Below are 22,828 nucleotides of genomic sequence, written 5' to 3'. Positions count from 1 at the left end.
CTTGGCGTCGCCTATTAACGAGGAATCGATATTTGTTGCTGCAAAGGCAACGGACACCAAGCACTCGACTTCGACTCTGTGATGTTCAAGCACATTCATCGGCATCTTGAATGTTCTTCTCATGTGTTAGATAAATCTCGTTTGAACTCTGGTAATCTTTCCATTTTTCTTTCTGCTCCGGAGTGTATCCCGGAGACTCCATGTAATTTGTTTACTTAAATAATAAATGCTGACGTTTCTTTAAAAAATGCTGTTATCTTTGACATGCACACCCTGACCTCACCTGCTCCTCGGCGAAAGCAGGCCTATCACGGTTTGTACATAAATTTTGCAGTTTGCTCGAGAGGAAAAACAGGTTGCTGGGTTCGTCAAGTTCTTTTGAGGTGTACACGTCGGTGAATCCGTGATGATAACAGTTAACGTATGCCTGGAACTCCTGGAACTGGAGACCTTGACACTTCCATGTTTCAGTAGATAAGATTTCAGAAATACATTTAGGCACCTATATAAACTGAATAATCAGCGTCATCATTCTGGATAGTTCCTTATAATACTCTAAAATATACTTCATCCGTTTCTTTTATATGACAAATATACTCCGTTTATATTGTGTAGGCATCTCTAAAATATACTCCGGAATTACTTGTCACACAAATGAATAAAAGTGGATGTATCTAGAATTAAAATACATCTAGATACATCCATTCATATGACAAATATTTCCGGACGGAGGGAGTAGTCTGCATATAAGATTTGGTCAAAGTCAAGTGATACAAAGTTTGATCAAATATATATCAAAAGATATCAACATCTATAATACTAAACCTATATGCTATGAAAATTAATATCATGATGCATCTATTAATATTAATTTCATATTATAAATGTTGATATTTGTTTCTATAAATTTAGTCAAAGTTTACGAAGTTTGACTTTGATTAAATCTTATATGCGGACTAAAAAGAAACGGAGGGATTATTAGAGATTCTAATACGACTTTGTACTAACGTCATCATTTGAGTATGAGACATTTTAGAGATTCCAATATGAACCACATACGGAGCAAAATGAGTGAATCTACTCTAAAATACATCTATACATCCGTATTTGGTCTATATCGAAATATCTAAAAAGGCTTATATTTAAAAATGGAAGGAGTACTTTCAAGTCGTATACACATGCGGTGATGAAATCAGTCAACTGATGCATGGAACTGGAGCCCTTGACACTTCCATGTTCAGTACTAGTACTACATAAGATTGGACAAATGCAAGCAGGCACTAGTCAGTAGCTTCTGCACCTATACAAGTTGCACAATCAATGGCACATTTCTCGAAAACCACTCTGTCACCAAGATCTCCTCTACAAAGTCCACTATCCATCCACAATCTGAACCTAACCTCCAGATAAGCAAGAGATATGCTGCTCGATAGCTGCACTCACTTTGATATAGAATTGTGGCTAATCACTAATCCTGCAAAGTTTCCACAATAACAACAAAAGAAAAGTAATATCAGAAGGAGTCGTGGAACTCTGAACAATTGATTAAACAGAATATCAGTACGAACCTGCTGGCTCATGAGAATCTCAATGGCAACATTGGGATCTCCGTCCGCGGCAGCAAGAGCAACTTCAGCCTGAGTCTGCAGCAAGGAAACCAATCCATCCGTGAGATTCTTGCGATCCCCTCTACCTAAAACATGTCTGTCCTCTTAACATAAATATGGCTTTAGATTGGGTTGGTTTGTCCTCTGGTGCTTACTATAGTAACATCATCAAGCATGGCCGTCAATATATTTGCTTAAATCATCTAAGTCCAGTTTGTTTTACCCATTTTTTTGTACTTCAAATCTAGTATGGGTATCTTGCACACCAACGACATTATAAAACATGCACTAGCATGATAAGTGATAGTACAAAGTACAAACTGTAAGAAGGCTGTGAGCAAGTACCCTTTCAAAGCCCATTCCAACCAGCTTCTTAAGCTCTTCATCAAATGTATCAGTCTGCAGAGAATAAGTTGTGCAGTAACCATCACCAAGCCAATAGCAACAGCCAACAGAAAATCAAAGGATAAATAACACAACAGCAAACATCCGACGGGGAATCAAAGGGTACATGACACAATACCTGGTCAGCTGTTACTGTTGCATCAGCTCTGACAGTGTTTGCTGCTGCATGCCTGTTACAACAAAGGTCCAAAATTACAAACTAAATAAGTACTGCCTCTTTTTTCAGGTAAGATAGCCCTTGAAAAGCTAGATAGCGACTTATGTAAGCTTATGCCATTTCCTGGAGCGACATTAAGCAAAACCATTTCTCCTTGCTATTACATAAGACACTTCTGAAGTACTAACTATGACATTTTCTTTCAATATGAGAATGTAGCTAATTAAGTGTTAATTTCTTTATCAGAACAAGATCATCCTTTAAATGACGACCCCCTTGAGATGCATGAAGTTTTTTATTAAAAAATTATGCTTGTGATTATATCCTTCTAAAAGCTGCTGCTTTTCTGATCTCAATATACAAGTGACGACAACGTAAATGTGTAATACATTGACGAAGTGTCGAGTAGAAAATGCATTACTGTGAATTTGTTAGAAGGTCGCTTGGGGTTGAGTTATCCAACAACCTAGCATGCAAATTTGCACTGGCCTCCCTTGCAGTTGGTTCGGTTCCTGTAGAAGCAAGCGTCCGCCCTCTCCCTGGAAATCTCGGGTCTTCTTGTTCCTACGAGAGAATATTTGGCAAAGTCTTTAAGCTATGCATTACAGAGATAACCCATACTTCAGAGAGACTACATATCTTTCTAGTGTATGGATTACATGAAGATGAAGAACCTTGTAAGCTTAGGACAGCATCATCTTGATGGCTGCCAAAAATAAGTGCAATTTTTATACTTGAACTGAGCCACCATACGAGCTAACACATTTTCAACTAACTGAGTCAAGCAGGACCGGTTTCAACAAGGACCGGTCCAATGTACGGTACAATCTACGTATTAGTTTACAGTTCTGTATATAAATTTCACATACACTATCTTCCATGAACGCATATATTGCAGTAGCAACTGTAGCTTTTTGTTTTATCCACTATCTACATAATTGCTTGGAATAAGTTTATTTACACTCAAACAGCCACATTACAAAATATTAAAAGCAAAACTAACTATTACTAGTCATATACTCTATCTGTGGAATGATTCGATCTCAATAAAGTCTTTTAGAGCTCACAGAAGCTTCACAAGAAAGCTTCCAGGAAAAGCTCCATGGATCAATAGCCCTGCCTCCATATCACATGGTTATTTTTCCAGTAGATCCAGAACAATAATGTAAACCAAGTGCAGCTCTAGAAACTTCCAGTTCCAGTCTACAATAATGTTCAGATTATCTCTTCTTGATGGGTGAAAACCCGGTCAGATTGGTGAAGCCATATAGTTTTAGCACCATACATTACTACAATGATGACCTAATCGTAGTAGGCCATGAGATCAACAGCAGACATGAGTAGTAAACTGTGTTCTTACTTTTCATACCTGATTAGTAGACGTCTGAACAGTGGATGTACGCCTACTTGGCATCCATGACGAAATATTTCTCAAGAAATTTGCATTTATCAGAGAGCTGTAAATTCAAGAACTTGATTCATTACTTTCCTAGACAGCAAAACAATAAAAACAAATATGGAAACAATACCTGGGTGGAGTGGACATATTAGAATGTGTAGGAAGCTGGCCATATGTTGTTCCTCCAGTACAGAGAATAAAGCCAGGACGCCTAACACAAACAGACTGATATCCAACATCTCAGGTAAAACATATCAACAGAAAGAAATTTCTCCCAGAGAATGGAACTATGAAAGACAACATGATAAGGACAGGTCGATTCATTTGGAAAAGAAAACTTACTAGCATGGACAAGCCTTCAATAGAAGAGTAAAACGATGGTCCAGGCAGCAAGTAGTTGAACAGCCCATGAGTGTCTGAGGGAAGTACAGAAAAGCTCAATAAGGGTGATAAAATACCTAATCTAGCCCATAAAGACTAAAAAAAGGAAAAGGTCAAATGGGTACAAGGGACAAACATGCAAATCCAGACAAGATGCCAGAGAGGTGCCCCAGTAATGAAACATTACTAGCGAGAAACTGAAACAGTATCAGCAAAATCCATGCATACCTGAAAATCCACAAATATAAATATCGTTGTATAATTAAACATAGTAAACTGGATGGAAGAAATTCAACAGGTGCATAGAATGAATACCATTTTGCAGGGACATTGAAGAGACCGAAGACACTGGCAAATGAGAGAGGATGTTACTTCACATGCATTAAATGTCATAGAATAAAATAAAGTAATGGCTTCATTTAAAAATTTGGGTATCTGTGGACTTTCAAGAAGGGGCATTTTCTTTCTGAAAATGGAGAAAGTTTCAATTTAACTTCTTTAGATGCTTGGCTAATGAGTGATGATGCTCTTGCAATATCAAGGAAATATAAAAGCATTAATCAGAAAAAAACAAATGAGGATATGTAGAAAATTATAGTAGATCAAAATATCTAGTGAAAACTGAAAACATATATTTGCTTGCATTTGTGCAACCTTTCATCGTGGGCCCCTGGGTTAGTGGAGAACCTTCTATTTTTACACAACTTAATAAATGTTTTCTCAATAACCCCTCATATGCAGGAATGTTCTTTAGCCACACATTTGAGCCATCTATCCTTCATACAGAAGTCTATGTCTAGCATGCCTAATTGGGTTTAAATATGATTTTGCACTGGATATAACTCTATATAGCAGAGTGAGTTTTCCTCATTTATTAATTGGATGTAATAAATGAAATAATTAACACTATTCAATTATGTCCGTCAATTGACCATATCTATACTAGTCTGAAAGTATTACAAACTTATCATAACAGCATGATATCATGTTTCAAGATTTTGACAACAGTTTACAATCTTATATTCAGAATGCCAAGAAAGGGTACGACCTCAACAGATAATTTGAGTAAGCAAACATTTTTAACATTAGGCATATAATCAATTCGTCCCAATAAACTGAACCCTCATGCAAATCATAAAAGTGGGTGTAGCATTAACAACCAGAGAAGCAACGCACCTTCGATATTGCACTCCACTCAGGCTTGTCTCAATGACTATCATTGAGAATATAACTCCAGAAAAGCCAATCGAACATTCATCCACAAGATATGAGACATGGTATAAAGGATTGTAATCCACCAAGAAGGCAACGATGAGATGGAAAATTGCATTAGTCGTTGCAAGAAGGAACATCAGGAACAAGAGACGGACTGATCCCATAATTCTCTCCAACTCAGTCCCCAAGGGTACAAAGGTCAGCATGTTGAATAGCACATGAAGCAAAGAGCCATGAAACAGAACAGATGTGTAGAACCTGTACACTGAAAGAAAATAAGCACCACGTCAGGGTAGACGTACCAAAAGAAGATGAGAAGTACAACATAAATTTTACAAGTAGCCTTGAGCTTGTTCAGCATTTGGATCTGTAGTAGGGTGGATATCCAACTAGCATGAGTCTTTTGTCGTTTATTTAAATGATTACGAACATTCCAGCAGGTAGTATTAACAACTGGAAGAGATGAACATGTGTTTCATGAATTGATGGCATATTGGCATGTGTAAATAGCACTTCTCGTGTTATATGCATGAATGGAACTTGAATGTGCACCATCAGAAAATCACTGTGAATGAAACGTTTAAACCAGGTGATCTTTAACAGAATCTATATGCCCGACATAAATGATACATTTGCTCTTTCCAGAAAGAACTATGTTTCAGCATTTTCAGAGAAACTCGTATTTATGTTCGGCGAAAAGGAAAGGTGAATTAAACAGACCTTGAAAATGTGAGGCCACTGCAGAAGGCAAGAAGCATATCTCGGCATAGGAGTCATATCCAATCAACAAGCACACCAGATATATCGCCGCACATATTATGGTAACGCCGGAAGTAATGAACGGGGTGCTGCTCCACCACTGGTTCAACCTAGTTGAAATCCCAGCCTGCATCCACGAAAACATAAACATGTCAGAATAATAAAACGCCACATTTCCTGCTGTGCTACCCTCCATTCCAGTAAACGCACTGCATAAACACCGCTCTAAGCGCCATTACAGCAATCCCCTGCAAAACCTAACAGCGAAGCAGCAGGCTCGTCAAACCAGGGGAACCAAGCCCACTGCCCAGAAACATAACCCATTCATAATTTGGCTCAAAACCTGTAGGCCTCCTCTTTCTAGCTCAATTCAAGCAGCCAGTCCCCTGGGGGGAACCCCCGCACCAACCCGGCTCGATTCCTGTTGACAGAAACTATGGTTTCCCACGAGACCTTGGGAGCGCTTCACCGCGGAACCCCTGGGATTTAGCTCGTGTCGAGAGGAACACCGCGGCGATTTGGGGCTAGTTTCTATCAGATCCGAAGGAGCCCCGCGGAAATTCACCCGAAACCCGAAACAGGGGACAGGAACGCGCACCTCCGTGACGATGTTGGGGCGCATCTCGGGCGCGCCGCCGGTGCTGGTGGCTCCGCCGGGCCGGGATCGAGAGCTGGAGGTTGGGGTATCTGTGGAGGGGCGTGCAGAGTGGCGAGATCTCGAGGGTTTTGGGGGCGACGGCCACGACCTCGGGAAGAAGAAGAAATGTGCCGTTGCTGTAAAAGAAGAGCATTACTTGGGCTCGAAGGGGCCGATCCCAGTCCCAGGGTCCACGCACGCAGTGGTGATTTATGGGAAAACAAAAATAACCGTGAAATTAGAGCTAAATATTTATGGGAACAGCTAGGCCTTCACCGGGGGCATCCATACTAAACATCCGCCACCCGAATGACCGTTCGATGTACGCGCTCGTTGCAGTCCGATCTACCTGCTAGCACGCGACTCAGTCGTTTCCCACGATCAATTAATTCATGAAGCAACGGTCTAGTTGCAGAAACAACGGATGCGTTGCGGAAACAATTTCTAAAACAACGTCTCTGGTCGCGGTGGAGACCGCACTGCCGGGCACGGAGGCGGCACCTGAGGCCACTGGGGCGTAGCCCCTACTCAGCCGCATCGGATGGGGGGGGGGGGTCCTCGGAGGCTAAGGGATGGCCGGAGATGGCGGCAACGACGCCGGAGGTGGTGGACGGAGCTCGGCCAGGTCGGGCCCGTCGCTAGGGGCAACGAGGGGAGGAGCTGGAGGCAGCTACGGGCTCAGGGAAGTGCGGCCAATGCGATGAGGCTACTGCGACAAGCGGAGGAGCTCATGAGCTGGGAGCTCAGCGGCCATGGCCATGGCCGGAGCTCGGGGCTTGGCGACAAACGACGCCAGGAGAGGGAAACGACGACAGGGCTAGGAGAGTTGCAGGAAACTGTCCTAAAACAATAGGTGAGCTGCAGAAAAAACGAAAGTGGCTTCGCCAAACTATCCTGAAACAACAGGTGAGTTGCAAGAAACTGTCCTGAAACAATAGATGAGCTGCAGGAAAAAAGAAAGCGGCTTCGGCAAACTATCCTGAAACAACACGTGAGTTGCAGGAAACTGTCCTGAAACAATAGGTGAGCTGCAGGAAAAACGGAAGCGACTTCGGCAAACTATCCTGAAACAACACGTGAGTTGCAGGAAACTGTCCTGAAACAATAGGTGAGCTGCAGGAAAAATGTAAGCGGCTTCGACGAACGCGGGACGCTGTCGACTATGTGATCAACGCAAGATCGAACGGCCACGGAGCCGGCAGACGGGCGGGCGTGATCAGCCGACGCCTGCCAAAGAAAAAAGAAACGTGTTATGTGTCAGTCGGTGCATCTTTTTGAAATATCCGACGGGTTACGAGCTGTCATCCGCGTAACCTTGTGTTGTGGCTGAGCATCGTCTTCATTTTTACAACAGAGGTTGCGTTGTAGGTTTTCTTGTGCAACACAAGTCTTGTTACAAAAACATTTACAACAAAAATTGTGTTATAGATTTCCTTTCTTTGCAACATAGGTCTTGTAGCATTTTATTTTCTTTTTTACAACAGATGTCTTGTTGCAGTTTTTTTGTGTGCCTCCCTTTTTTCGCAACATAGATGTTGTTGCGGAAGGAACTTTGCAACATAGATGATGTTATGAATTTTAAAAAACAAAGATGTAGTTAGAATATTGCGGTGCGGTGCGGGTGCCACACACGGGACACGCGTCACGCATTCGAGGCGGCACACACCTTGTCGAATCAGGCGGTTGTTTTCAAGCTTTTCCCAAGAAAAAACTAGCTGAATATTTGCATTGTTAAAAAATACTTCGGGGTGGGGATTTGGATTATTTTTGGCTCTCGAAAATTATTTTTTCGTGTGTCTTCTTTTTTTATGCTCACTCATAGTTTTTAGACACTTTCCCCTCCTTGTTTGCAACTTGCAAAATAAGAGGAAAATCTATAAGTTTGGTGTCATAATGTGCAAAACATGAATGTTGATTGATAATTTATAGTAGAAATAGTGATGCATATTGAATGTATCAGCGGAGCAAAGAAAGAAAAAGGGGGAGCCTAAAGACGTCCACCCTATCGGGTAGGGGCATCGTGGCATAGGAGCTACCAGCGAGTATAAATATTCGATGATATCTAGTTGTTCCCTACGTGAGGATCTGGCTAATGGCCCGACGTGGGGCATACCATGGATTCCTTGGGAGTCCTGAGTGACGTGTGTCAAGCCAACTAGCTAGGTGGGCTTTAGGTAGTGTCCCGTAGGAACGCCCTCACATCTCGTCTTGAGTCACGGTGCCTGAGGCCCCTATTGTTAGGGGTTCAACTCTCTACCCCGCAAGGGGTACACCATGATGACCCTTTGTTGAGGTGTGCCCAAGCTGTTGGGGAACTTTGCATGAGAAACAAAAAAATTCCTACGCACACGAAGACCTATCATGGTGATGTCCATCTACGAGAGGAGATTTGGATCTACGTACCCTTGTAGATCGCACAGCAGGAAGCGTTAAGAAACACGGTTCATGTAGTGGAACGTCTTCACGTCCCTCGATCCGCCCCACGAACCGTCCCGTGATCCGTCCCACGATCCGTTTCGATCTAGCGTCGAACGGACGGCACCTCCGCGTTCAGCACACGTACAGCTTGACGATGATCTCAGCCTTGTTGATCCAGCAAGCAAGACGGAGAAGTAGATGAGTTCTACGGCAGCGTGACGGCGCGCCGGTGGTGGTGATGATCTACTCCTGCAGGGCTCCGCCCGAGCTCCGCAGAAATCCGATCTAGAGGTAAAACTATGTGGTCTAGGGTTGAGTTGCACGTGGCAAAAGTTGTCTCAAATCAGCCCTAAATAACCACTATATATAGGAGGGAGGGGGAGGAGGCTTGCCTTGAGGGTCAAGCCCTCAAGGGTGCGCCGACCAGGAGGAGAGGAGAAATCCTACTCCAATTAGGATTGGAAAATGGAGTCCTTCTCTTCCTTCCCACCTCCCCTTTTTTTCTTTCTCTTTGGTTTTTCTTCTCTTGGCGCCAAGGCCTTCTTGGGCTGTCCCACCAGCCCACTAAGGGCTGGTGCGCCACCCTAAAGCCATTGGGCTCCCTCCGGGTGGGTTGCCCCCTCCCGGTGAACTTCCGGAACCCATTCGTCACTCCCGGTACAATGACGGTAATGCCTGAAAACTTTCCGGTAACCAAATGAAACCATCCTATATATCAATCTTCGTTTCCCGACCATTCCGGAAACCCTCGTGACGTCCGTGATCTCATCCGGGACTCCGAACAACATTCGGTAACCACACATATAACTCAACTATACTAAAACATCATCGAACCTTAAGTGTGCAGACCCTGCGGGTTCGAGAACTATGTAGACATGCCCCGAGGCACTCCTCGGTCAATATCCAATAGCGGGACCTGGATGCCCATATTGGATCCTACATATTCTCCGAAGATCTTATCGGTTGAACCTCAGTGTCAAGGATTCATATAATCCCATATGTCATTCCCTTTGTCCTTCGGTATGTTACTTGCCCGAGATTTGATCGTCGGTATCCGCATACCTATTTCAATCTCGTTACCGGCAGGTCTCTTTACTCGTTCTGTAATACAAGATCCTGTGACTTACACTTAGTCACATTGCTTGCAAGGCTTGTGTGTGATGTTGTATTACCGAGTGGGCCCCGAGATACCTCTTCGTCACACGGAGTGACAAATCCCAGTCTTGATCCATACTAACTCAACGGACACCTTCGGAGATACCTGTAGAGCACCTTTATAGTCACCCAGTTACATTGCGACGTTTGATGCACACAAGGTATTCCTCCGGTGCTCGTGAGTTATATGATCTCATGGTCATAGGAACAAATACTTGACACGCAGAAAACAATAGCAATAAAACGACACGATCAATATGCTAAGTTCATAGTTTGGGTCTACTCCATCACATGATTCTCCTAATGATGTGATCCAGTTATCAAGTGACAACACTTGCACATAGCGAGAAAACCTTGACTATCATTGATCAACTGGCTAGCCAACTAGAGGCTTGCTAGGGACATTGTTTTGTCTATGTATCCACACATGTATCTATGTTTTCATTCAATACAATTATAGCATGGATAATAAATGATTATCTTTAAACAGGAAATATAATAATAACTATTTATCATTGCCTCTAGGGTATATTTCCAACAGTCTCCCACTTGCACTAGAGTCAATAATCTAGTCCTCACATCGCCATGCGATTTACATTGTAATAAATCGAACACCCATACAGTTCTGGTGTTGATCATGTTTTGCCCGTGGAAGAGGTTTAGTGAGCGGGTCTGCTACATTCAGATCCGTGTGCACTTTGCAAATATTCACGTCCTCTCCTTCGACGTAGTCGCAGATGAGGTTGAAGCGTCGTTTGATGTGTCTGGTCTTCTTGTGAAACCTTGGTTCCTTTGCTAAGGCAATGTCACTAGTGTTGTCACATAACAGAGTTAATGGATTTAGTACGCTCGGCACAACTCCAAGATCTGTCATGAACTGCTTCATCCAGACACCCTCCTTTGTTGCCTCTGAGGCAGCCATGTACTCCGCTTCACATGTAGAATCTGCTACGACACTCTGCTTGGAACTGCACCAGCTTACTGCACCCCCATTAAGAAAAAATACGTATCCGGTTTGCGACGTAGAGTCATCCGGATCGGTGTCAAAACTTGCATCGACGTAACCTTTTACGACGAGCTCTTTGTCACCACCATAAACGAGAAACATTTCCTTAGTCCTTTTCAAGTACTTCAGAATATTCTTGACCGCCGTCTAGTGATCCACTCCTGGATTACTCTGAAACCTGTCTGCCATACTTATGGCCAAGCTGACGTCTGGTCTAGTGCACAACATTGCATACATGATAGAACCTACGGCTGAAGCGTAGGGGACGGAACTCATTTGTTCTCTATCTTCCGCAGTTGATGGGCACTAAGTCTTACTCAATTTTATACCTTGTAATACTGGCAAGAACCCTTTCTTGGACCGATCCATTTCGAACTTCTTCAACACTTTATCAAGGTATGTGCTTTGTGAAAGTCCTATCAGGCGTCTCGATCTATCCCGATAGATCTTAATGCCTAGAATGTAAGCAGCTTCTCCTAGGTCCTTCATAGAGAAACTTTTATTCAAGTAATCCTTTACGCTCTCTAAAAGCTCTGCGTTGTTTCCAATCAGCAATATGTCATCCACATATAATATTAGAAATGCCACAGAGCTCCCACTCACTTTCTTGTAAATACAAGATTCTCCAACCACTTGTATAAATCCAAATGTTTTGATCACCTCATCAAAGCGCTTATTCCAACTCCGAGATGCTTGCACCAGTCCATAAATGGATCGTTGGAGCTTGCATACTTTGTTAGCATTCTTTGGATCGACAAAACCTTCGGGTTGCATCTGTTGAAATATGCCGTAGAGGCAATAATAAAATGGTTATTATCATATTTCCTTGTTCATGATAATCGTCTATTGTTCATGCTATAATTGTATTAACAGGAAACAGTAATACATGTGTGAATAAATAGATCACAAAGTGTCCCTAGCAAGCCTCTAGTTGGCTAGCTCGTTAGTCAATAGATGACCATGGTTTCTTGATCATGGGCATTAGATGTCATTGATAACGGGATCACATCATTGGGAGAATGATGTAATGGACAAGACCCAATCCTAAGCATAGCACTAGATCGTATTGTTCGTATGCTAAAGCTTTTCTAATGTCAAGTGTCTTTTCCTTCGACCGTGAGATGGTGCAACTCCCGGATGCCGTAGGAGTGCTTTGGGTGTATCAAACGTCACAACGTAACTGGGTGACTATAAAGGTGCACTACGGGTACCTCCGAAAGTGTCTGTTGGGTTGGTACGAATCGAGATCAGGATTTGTCACTCCGTGTGACGGAGAGGTATCTCTGGGCCCACTCGGTAGAACATCATCATGAGCTCAATGTGACTAAGGAGTTAGTCACACATTGACGTGCTACGGAACGATTAAAGAGACTTACCGGTAACGAGATTGAACAAGGTATAGGTATACCGACGATCGAATCTCGGGCAAGTTCTATACCGACAGACAAAGGGAATTGTATACGGGATTGATTGAATCCTTGACATCGTGGTTCATCTGATGAGATCATCGTGGAGCAAGTGGGAGCCACCATGGGTATCTAGACCCCGCTGATGGTTATTGGCCGGAGAGGTGTCTCGGTCATGTATGCCTGTCTTCCGAACCCGTAGGGTCTACACACTTAAGGTCCGATGACGCTAGGGTTATAGGGAATTGTTATATGAGGTTACCAAAAGTTGTTCGGAGTCCCGGATGAGATCATGGACGTCACGAGGAGCTCCGGAATGGTCCGGAGGTAAAGATTGATATATAGGACGGATGGTTTTGGACACCGAAAGTGTTTCGGGCGTCACCGGTAACGTACCGGGACCACCGGGACCACCGGAGGTGGTCCCGGGGGTCCACCGAAGGGGGGCAACGACCCCAAAAGGCTAGATGGGCCTAGTGTGGGAGGGAACCAGCCCCTAGGTGGGCTGGTGTGCCTCCCACACCCAGCCCAATGCGCAAGTGGTGGGGAGAGGGGGCAACCCTAGGCGCAGGTGGGCCTTAGGCCCACCAGGTGGTGCGCCACCCCCTCCCACCCTAGCCGCCGCCCCCATTTCCCATCTGGTGGCTGCCGCACCACCTAGGGGGGAACCCTAGGGGTGGCGCACCCCCTCCCCCTCCTCCTATAAATAGAGAGGGGTTTTGGCCCTTGGGGGACAGACTTCTCCCTCTCCCTCGGCGCAGCCCTGCCCTTCTTTCTCCTCCTCTCTGCCGGTGCTTGGCGAAGCCCTGCCGGGAGACCTCGTCTCTCCATCGACACCACGCCGTCGTGATGCTGGAGTTCTTCCCCAACCTCTCCCTCCTCCTTGCTGGATCAAGGTGCGGGAGACGTCACCGGGTTGCACGTGTGTTGAACGCGGAGGTGCCGTAGTTCGGCACTAGATCGGAATCACACCGCAATCTGAATCGCTGCGAGTACGACTCCATCAACCGCGTTCTAGTAACGCTTCCGCTTAGCTATCTTCAAAGGTATGAAGATGCTCTTACCCATCTCTCGTTGCTGGTATCTCCATAGGAAGATCTAAATATGGCGTAGGAAAATTTTGAATTTATGCTACGTTACCCAAGAGTGGCATCCGAGCCAGGTTTTCTATGCATAGATTCTATGCACGAGTAGAACACAAAAGTTGTGGGCGATGATTTGTCAATTTGCTTGCCGCTACTAGTCTTATTCTTTTCCGGCGGTATTGTGGGATGAAGCGGCCCGGACCGACTTTACACGTACGCTTACGTGAGACTGGTTCCACCGACAAACATGCACACCGTGCATAAAGGTGGCTAGCGGGTGTCTGTCTCTCCTACTCTAGTCGGATTGGATTTGATGAAAAGGGTCCTTATGAAGGGTAAATAGCTTTGGCATATCATCGTTGTGGCTGTCACGTAGGTAAGAAGGCGTTTTTGCTAGAAACCCAAATCAGCCACGTAAAACTTGCAACAATAATTAGAGGACGTCTAACTTGTTTTTGCAGGGTTTGACATGTGATGTGATAAGGCCAAAGTTGTGATGTTGCATGTATGATGTATGAGATGATCATGTTATTGTAATAGGTTTCACGACTTGCATGTCGATGAGTATGACAACCAGCAGGAGCCATAGGAGTTGTCTTAATTTATTGTATGAGATGCAACGCCATGTGCTTACTACTTTTACTTCATTGATAACGGTTAGCTATAGTAGTAGTGATAGTAGTAGTTGGCGTGACGACTTCACGGAGACACGATGATGGAGATCATGGTGTCACGTCGGTGACGATGATGATCATGCGATGCCTGAAGATGGAGATCGAAAGGGCAAAGATGATAATGGCCATATCATGTCACTATATGATTGCATTGTGATGTTTATCATGTTTTTCATGTTATTGCTTAGAACGACGGTAGCATACTAAGATGATCCCTCTTAAAATTTTGAGAACGTATTCCCCTAAGTGTGCATCGTTGCGAAGGTTCGTTGTCTCGAAGCACCACGTGATGATCGGGTGTGATAGATTCTAACGTTCTCATACAGCGGGTGTAAGCCAGATTTACACACGCGAAACACCTAGGTTGACTCGACGAGCTTAGCATGTACAAACATGACCTCGAATACAAGAGACCGAAAGGTCGAACATGAGTCGTATGGTTGAATCCGATCAGCATGAAGTTGCTCACCATGGTGACTAGTCCGTCTCACGTGATGATCGGACACGGGTTAGTCAACATGGATCATGTATCACTTAGATAACTAGAGGGATGTCGATTTAAGTGGGAGTTCATACTTAATTTGATTAAATGAACTTAATTGTCATGAACTTAGTCTAAAAGTTGTCTTTATAAATATTGTAGATGGCCAACGTCAACCTCAATTTCAACGCATTCCTAGAGAAAAACAAGCTGAAAGATGATGGTAGAAACTATGCGGACTAGGTTCGCAACTTGAAGCTCATCCTTGAAGCAGCTAAAAAGGCTTATGTCCTTGATGCGCCGCTAGGTGACCCTCCCGCTCCCGCAGCAGCCCAGGACATTCTGAACGTCTGGCAAACGCGGAGTGATGACTACTCTCTGGTTAGGTGTGGCATGTTATACAATTTAGAAACGGGGCTCCAAAGGCGTTTTGAGCAACACGGAGCATATGAGATGTTCCAGGGGCTGAAGCTAGTTTTTCAAGCTCATGCCCGTGTCGAGAGATATGAAGTCTCCGACAAGTTCTTTAGCTGTAAGATGGAGGAGAACAGTTTTGTCAGTGAGCACATACTCAAAATGTCTGGGTTACACGGTCGTCTGACTTCACTTGGAGTCGAACTTCCGGATGATGCTATAATTGACAGAATCCTCCAGTCTCTCCCACCAAGCTACAAAGGCTTTGTGCTTAACTACAACATGCAAGGGATGGAGAAGACCATTCCCGAGTTGTACTCGATGCTCAAGTCTGCAGAAGTAGAAATCAAGAAAGAGCATCAAGTGTTGATGGTCAACAAGACCACTAGTTTCAAGAAAGGCAAGGGTAAGAAGAACTTCAAGAAAGACGACAAAGTTGTTGCCGCGCCCGGTAAGCCAGATGCCGGGAAGAAGAAAAAGAATGGACCCAAGCCTGAGACTGAGTGCTTCTATTGCAAGGGAAAAGGTCACTGGAAGCGGAACTGCCCCAAATACTTAGCGGACAAGAAGGCCATCAACGTTAAAGGTATATGTGATATACATGTTATTGATGTGTACCTTACCAGCGCTCGTAGTAGCTCGTGGGTATTTGATACCGGTGCTGTTGCTCACATTTGCAACTCAAAGCAGGAACTTCGGAATAAGCGGAGACTGGCCAAGGACGAGGTGACGATGCGCGTGGGGAATGGTTCCAAGGTTGATGTGATCGCCGTCGGCACGCTACCTCTACATCTACCGTCGAGATTAGTTTTAAACCTTAATAATTGTTATTTAGTACCAGCTTTGAGCATGAATATGGTATCAGGGTCTTGCTTAATGCGAGACGGCTACTCATTTAAGTCAGAGAATAATGGTTGTTCTATTTATATGAGTGATATGTTTTATGGTCATGCTCCGCTGGTGAATGGTTTATTCTTGATGAATCTCGATCGTGATGTTACACATATTCATAGTGTGAGTACCAAAAGATGTAAAGTTGATAATGATAGTCCCACATACCTGTGGCACTGCCGCCTTGGTCATATCGACGTTAAGCGCATGAAGAAGCTCCATACTGATGGACTATTAGAGTCTCTTGACTTTGAATCATTTGACACATGCGAACCGTGCCTCATTGGCAAGATGACTAAGACTCCATTCTCAGGAATAATGGAGAGAGCAACCGACTTATTGGAAATAATACATACTGATGTGTGTGGTCCAATGAACGTTGAAGCTCGCGGTGGCTATCGTTATGTTCTCACTCTCACCGATGATTTGAGTAGGTATGGGTATATCTACTTGATGAAGCGCAAATCTGAGACATTTGAAAAGTTCAAGGAATTTCAGAGTGAAGTCGAGAATCAACGTGATAGAAAAATTAAGTGTCTACGATCTGATCGTGGAGGAGAATATTTGAGTCACGAGTTTGGCACACACCTAATAAAGTGTGGAATCGTTTCACAACTGACGCCGCCTGGCACACCGCAATGCAACGGAGTGTCTGAACGTCGTAATCGCACTTTATTAGATATGGTACGATCTATGATGTCTCTTACCGACCTATTGCTATCATTTTGGGGATACGCATTAGAAACTGCATCATTCACTTTAAATAGGGCACCGTCTAAATCCGTTGAGACGACACCGTATGAACTATGGTTTGGCAAGAAACCTAAGTTGTTGTTTCTTAAAGTTTGGGGCTGCGATGCTTATGTGAAGAAACTTCAACCAGAAAAGCTCGAACCAAAGCGGATAAATGCGTATTCATAGGATACCCTAAAGAAACTATTGGGTATACCTTCTATCTTAGATCCGAAGGTAAAACCTTTGTTGCCAAGAACGGATCCTTTCTAGAGAAAGAGTTTCTCTCGAAAGAAGTAAGTGGGAGGAAGGTAGAACTTGATGAGGTAATTACACCCCCTCTCGAACAAGATAGTAGCGCAGCGCGGGAAGTTGTTCCTGTGGCGCCTACACCAACTGAAGAGGAAGTTAATGATGATGGTCATGAAGCTTCAGATGAAGTTACTACTGAACAGCGAAGGTCCACAAGGGCACACTCCGCACCAGAGTGGTACGACAACCCTGTGATGGAAATCATGTTGTTAGACAACGGTGAACCTTCGAACTATGACGAAGCGATGGCGGGTCCGGATTCCAACAAATGGCTTGAAGCTATGAAATCCGAGATAGGATCCATGTATGAGAACAAAGTATGTACTTTGGTGGACTTGCCCGATGACCGGCGAGCCATAGAAAATAAATGGATCTTCAAGAAGAAGACTGATGCAAACGGTAATGTAACCGTTTACAAAGCTCGACTTGTCGCAAAGGGTTTTTGACAAATTCAAGGAGTTGACTATGAAGAGACTTTCTCTCCCGTAGCAAAGCTAAAATCAGTCCGAATCATGTTAGCAATTGCCGCCTTTTATGATTATGAAATTTGGCAAATGGACGTCAAAACAGCGTTCCTTAACGGGAACCTTAAGGAAGAGTTGTATATGATGCAACCAGAAAGTTTTGTCGACCCTAAGGGTGCTAACAAAGTGTGCAAGCTCCAGTGCTCCATCTATGGGCTGGTGCAAGCATCTCAGAGTTGGAACATTCGCTTTAATGAGGTGATTAAAGCGTTTGGGTTCATACAGGTTTACGGAGAAGCCTGTCTGTACAAGAAAGTGAGTGGGAGCTCTGTAGCTGTCCTCATACTGTATGTGGATGACATATTATTGATGGGGAACAATACATAAATGTTGGAGAGCATAAATGCCTATTTGAACAAGAGTTTTTCAATGAAGGACCTTGGAGAAGCTGCATACATATTAGGGATCAAGATCTATAGAGATAGATCAAGACGCCTCATAGGTCTTTCGCAAAGTACATACCTTGACAAGATATTGAAGAAGTTCAATATGGAAAACTCAAAGAAAGGGTTCTTGCCAGTTTTGCAAGGTATGAGATTGAGTAAGACTCATTCGCCGACCACGGCAGCAGAAAGAGAGAAGATGAGTTATGTCCCCTACGCTTCAGCCGTGGGCTCTCTAATGTATGCCATGCTGTGTACCAGACCTGATATAAACCTTGCCATAAGTTTGGTAGGGAGGTACCAAAGTGATCCCAGTATGGAACACTGGACAGCGGTCAAGAATATCCTTAAGTACCTGAAAAGGACTAAGGAAATGTTTCTCGTTTATGGAGGTGACGAAGAGCTCGTCGTAAAGGGTTACGTCGACGCTAGCTTCGACACAGGTCCGGATGACTCTAAGTCACAGACCGGATACGTATATGTGTTGAATGGTGGGGCGGTGAGCTGGTGCAGCAGCAAGCAAGAAGTCGTGGCAGCATCTACATGTGAAGCGGAGTACATAGCTGCTTCAGAAGCAGCTCGTGAAGGAGCTCATCACCGACCTTGGAGTGGTTCCAAGCGCATCGGGTCCAATGAAACTCTTCTGTGATAACACCGGGGCCATTGCCATAGCCAAGGAGCAAGGTTTCATCGGAAGACGAAGCACATCAAACGCCGCTACAACTCCATCCAGGACCATGTCCAGAGTGGAGTGATAGATATTTGTAAAGTACACACGGATCTGAATGTTGCAGACCCGTTGACTAAACCTCTTCCACGAACAAAACATGATCAACACCATAATGCTATGGGTGTTCGATACATCACAATGTAACTAGATTATTAACTCTAGTGCAAGTGGGAGACTGTTTGAAATATGCCCTAGAGGCAATAATAAAATGGTTATTATCATATTTCCTTGTTCATGATAATCGTCTATTGTTCATGCTATAATTGTATTAACAGGAAACAATAATACATGTGTGAATAAATAGATCACAAAGTGTCCCTAGCAAGCCTCTAGTTGGCTAGCTCGTTAGTCAATAGATGATCATGGTTTCCTGATCATGGGCATTAGATGTCATTGATAACGGGATCACATCATTGGAAGAATGATGTAATGGACAAGACCCAATCCTAAGCATAGCACTAGATCGTACTGTTCGTATGCTAAAGCTTTTCTAATGTCAAGTGTCTTTTCCTTCGACCGTGAGATTGTGCAACTCCCGGATGCCGTAGGAGTGCTTTGGGGGTATCAAACGTCAGAACATAACTGGGTGACTATAAAGGTGCACTACGGGTACCTCCGAAAGTGTCTGTTGGGTTGGTACGAATCGAGATCGGGATTTGTCACTCCGTGTGACGGAGAGGTATCTCTGGGCCCACTCGGTAGAACATTGTCACTCCCAAGATGCGACCCTATCTTCAATTTGGCACGAGGGCCTCGTCAGGGATAGAAGCGCATCTCGTCGTGTCGCAAGAATGGATATCGTTACAAGTACATGTACTGAAAAGAAGAGATATATAAAGAGTTGGCTTACACTCGCCACAAGCTACATCAGAGTCACATCAGTACATTACATAAACATCAAGAGTAAGAGCAGGGTCCGACTACGGACGAAAACAAACGACAAAAGAAGAACGACGTCCATCCTTGCTATCCTAGGCTGCCGGCCTGGAACCCATCCTAGATCGATGAAGAAGAAGAAGAAGAAGAGGCAACTCCAAATGAACAATCAACGCGCTCGCGTCAAGTAACCTTTACCTGTACCTGCAACTGGGGTTGTAGTGATCTGTGAGCCACAGGGGACTCAGCACTCTCATTTCCAAAGGTATCAAGACTAGCAAAGCTTAATGGGTAAGGTATGGTTAAGTGGTGAGGTTGCAGCAGCGGCTAAGCATATATATGGTGGCTAACTTACGAGTACCAGAAATAAGAGGGGGAAGATCTACGCATAACGGACGTGAACTACTGGTGACCAAATGAATGATCCTGAACACCTACCTACGTCAGACATAACCCCACCGTGTCCTCGATCGGAGAAGGAACTCACGAAAGAGACAATCACGGTTACGCACACAGTTGGCATATTTTAATTAAGTTAACTTCAAGTTATCTAGAACCAGTGTTAAACAAAGTTTCCACGTTGCCACATAACCGCGGGCACGGCTTTCCGAAAGATTTAACCCTGCAGGGGTGCTCCAACTAGTCCATCACAAATTACCACAAGCCGCATAGAAATCCTCAATCACGAAGCTCGCGATCTCGTCGGACTCCCTAATGGAAAACCTCAACTCTGAGATTACCCAAAGCATCACCGGAATCCCGATGCACAAGATATCTCGTCAAAGGTAAAACTAATCCAGCAAGGCCGCCCGACGTGTCGACGATCCCGATAGGAGTCGCGTACCTCGTTCTCAGGACACGACGGATGGGTCACACTAGGAGTACCAAACCTCGGGTTGCCCCGCGGTGGCCCCGTAGTCTGCCAATTTGGACCAACACTCATGAGGAGCACTGGCCCGGGGTTGATTAAAATAGTCCGCGGGTGCCGGCGGGTCCCTATGCAATTTTATTAGGTGATTAGGCAAATGCAGTACCAAAGTTGGGCCTTGCCAGACCAGCTTTAATCTAAAACGAATTATCAAGGGGGTCCTCATAACAACCCCGATCGTGTTAGGAGCGCTCATTTATGGAACATAACACCGGTAGCCGGTAACTAAAGGGGGCAAAGGTGGAACAAAACACCAGGCTAGAAAGGCCGAGCCTTCCACCTTTTACCAAGTATATAGGTCCATTAAATTAAATAGCATTAAAATTGTGATATAACAAGGAACCCATGTTATCACATGGAAGCATCTGCACCTGCAACTAGCAACGCTAAAACAGGGTTAAGCAAGCAGTAACATAGCCAATCAGTGGTTTGCTAGGTCGAACAGGTTGAAGGTAATCATGGCATTGTGGAGAGGCTGATATTTAACATGTGGTAGGCAACGTGACATAAACGATAGAAGCGATAAAACTAGCATGGCAATGATAGTAGTGGTATCTGGGGAAATGATCATCTTGCCTGAGATCCCGCTTGGAAGAAGAATGCCTCCGTGAAGCAGACGAACCGACGTAGTCGAACGGGTCCTCACAATCCGACACGCTTGCGGACTCTATCGAGACGAAGCAAACCGGAAACACAGATCATCACACGAAATTCACCACACGATGCATAACACATATGATGCATGAGCTACTGAATACATGCAAGTCATGGCATGACAAATCACCCAATCACACCTACACATTAAGTGAAGTTCAATATGCACGAGTTGCATATTGACGAAACTCCATGTTAATTATTTAATTCACTCCCGGTTATCTAAACGGCAATATTAATGTTGTCAAACATGCAAGAGGTGAAGCGGAAATTAAACTACCTATCTAGGCATTTTAAATGAGGTCGGAAATGACATATAGCATCTCCGAGACGACCTCACATGTTAATTAACGATTCTGTCCAGATCTGAATTAATGCATTTAATTGGTTATTAAACAGCAAAACAAATAGGTTCACGTGGTTCTACGCGTCAAGGCAAGCAACCTACACGTAAAGAACATCTCCAACGGAGCTACGGAACAAAAGATACAAGCACCGCAAGATATGATGGCATGAATGTAAAATGTGTGCAACAGCGGCTACGATCACATCAACACAAACAACCAGCAAGATAAAAAGAAACTACACAAGATTCTAAGCAAGTTACATGTAGGACCTGACCAAATCGGAGCTACGGTTCGGAAACTACGAGCAAAACAAGAAAACGCTACAATCTGCCAAAATCAGCCACATAGCATTTTCTATACCCCACAACTACGGCTACACAACTCCGATAAGCTCAAGCAAGGCATGACACGGAAGAGGGCAAGAAGCACTTCTATGAACAGCTAACAACAACTAGCATGGCATCTTGGAGCACTGGGAAAAGAAGACACAAAATGGCATCTCACACACTATTTCAGACTTAGTGAAAATTACACCTCCTGAAAGTGTAGTTTTCAGCCTGAAGCAATATTGACAGCAGCAAAACCCTAAGCTACAGGACTCCAAATGGCATGAAACTTAACAGCATGCTAGAGAAACATAATGGGAACAACTAACTCCATTGGGCCAACCTTAAAAGAGCTACATAACACAAGATACAAGCAAGACAAGACAGCAACAAAATAATAACAGATTCCAGACTTAGAAATATTTCAGCTCCTCTAAAACAGCACTATTCACGCAATTTGAGGGCAGTCAAACAACACCTAAACATGCATTTCTATTGCAACTGAAAATACCAGGGGCTAATCAAAACATCCGAGATCAACTCTCTAGTTGACAACTAATTCAAACGAGGCACGGAATAAATCCTACGAATTAAACAAAAGGGCACCACGGCAAAATATCTCGCGAACTAACTTACTCGAAAGCTAAAACTAATTGCACAGAAAAATCCATGGGATTTTTCTACCCCGGAAACATATATAATATGTGGGGTTTGCAACACAAAATAACGCTACACAATAAAGCGAGGTAATACCTCTAAACGGGAAAATAAACTACCGGCAAAACCCTACACGGAAAAAATACGAGTGACCGCTCTAAAAAACGTAGAAATATGGTCCCTAAAACATGGACATTAAATCTATGGCATACGGACAATCCGGATACGCACGAAAATTAACTACGGAATGGATCCTAGTTAAACAGCAC

The 22,828-nt window shown here is 44.0% G+C and overlaps 1 protein-coding gene across 2 annotated transcripts; it reads right to left on the bottom strand.

The window, feature by feature from the left end:
* Positions 1-1,123: 1,123 nt before the first annotated feature.
* On the bottom strand, positions 1,124-6,746 carry LOC123452073 (rhomboid-like protein 15). Of its 2 annotated transcripts, none has more exons than XM_045128648.1 (13): positions 6,522-6,746; positions 5,885-6,050; positions 5,126-5,429; positions 4,265-4,297; positions 4,086-4,177; positions 3,911-3,984; positions 3,699-3,793; positions 3,539-3,626; positions 2,591-2,733; positions 2,131-2,182; positions 1,953-2,006; positions 1,569-1,643; positions 1,124-1,474 (listed from the first exon to the last, which is right to left on the bottom strand). In XM_045128648.1, the coding sequence occupies exons 1-13, from the start codon at positions 6,543-6,545 to the stop codon at positions 1,469-1,471; spliced, it is 1,206 nt and encodes a 401-aa protein (XP_044984583.1). In that variant the 5' UTR covers positions 6,546-6,746; the 3' UTR covers positions 1,124-1,468. The 2 variants fall into 2 exon arrangements, with proteins under 2 accessions (XP_044984583.1, XP_044984584.1); XM_045128649.1 differs by having other exon boundaries at positions 2,636-2,733; positions 6,522-6,698.
* Between the last annotated feature and the right edge of the window lie 16,082 nt (positions 6,747-22,828).

This window comes from Hordeum vulgare, chromosome 5H, assembly GCF_904849725.1.
Source record: "Hordeum vulgare subsp. vulgare chromosome 5H, MorexV3_pseudomolecules_assembly, whole genome shotgun sequence".
Lineage (NCBI taxonomy): Eukaryota > Viridiplantae > Streptophyta > Magnoliopsida > Poales > Poaceae > Hordeum > Hordeum vulgare.
This window is presented reverse-complemented; position numbering and strand designations above follow the sequence as displayed.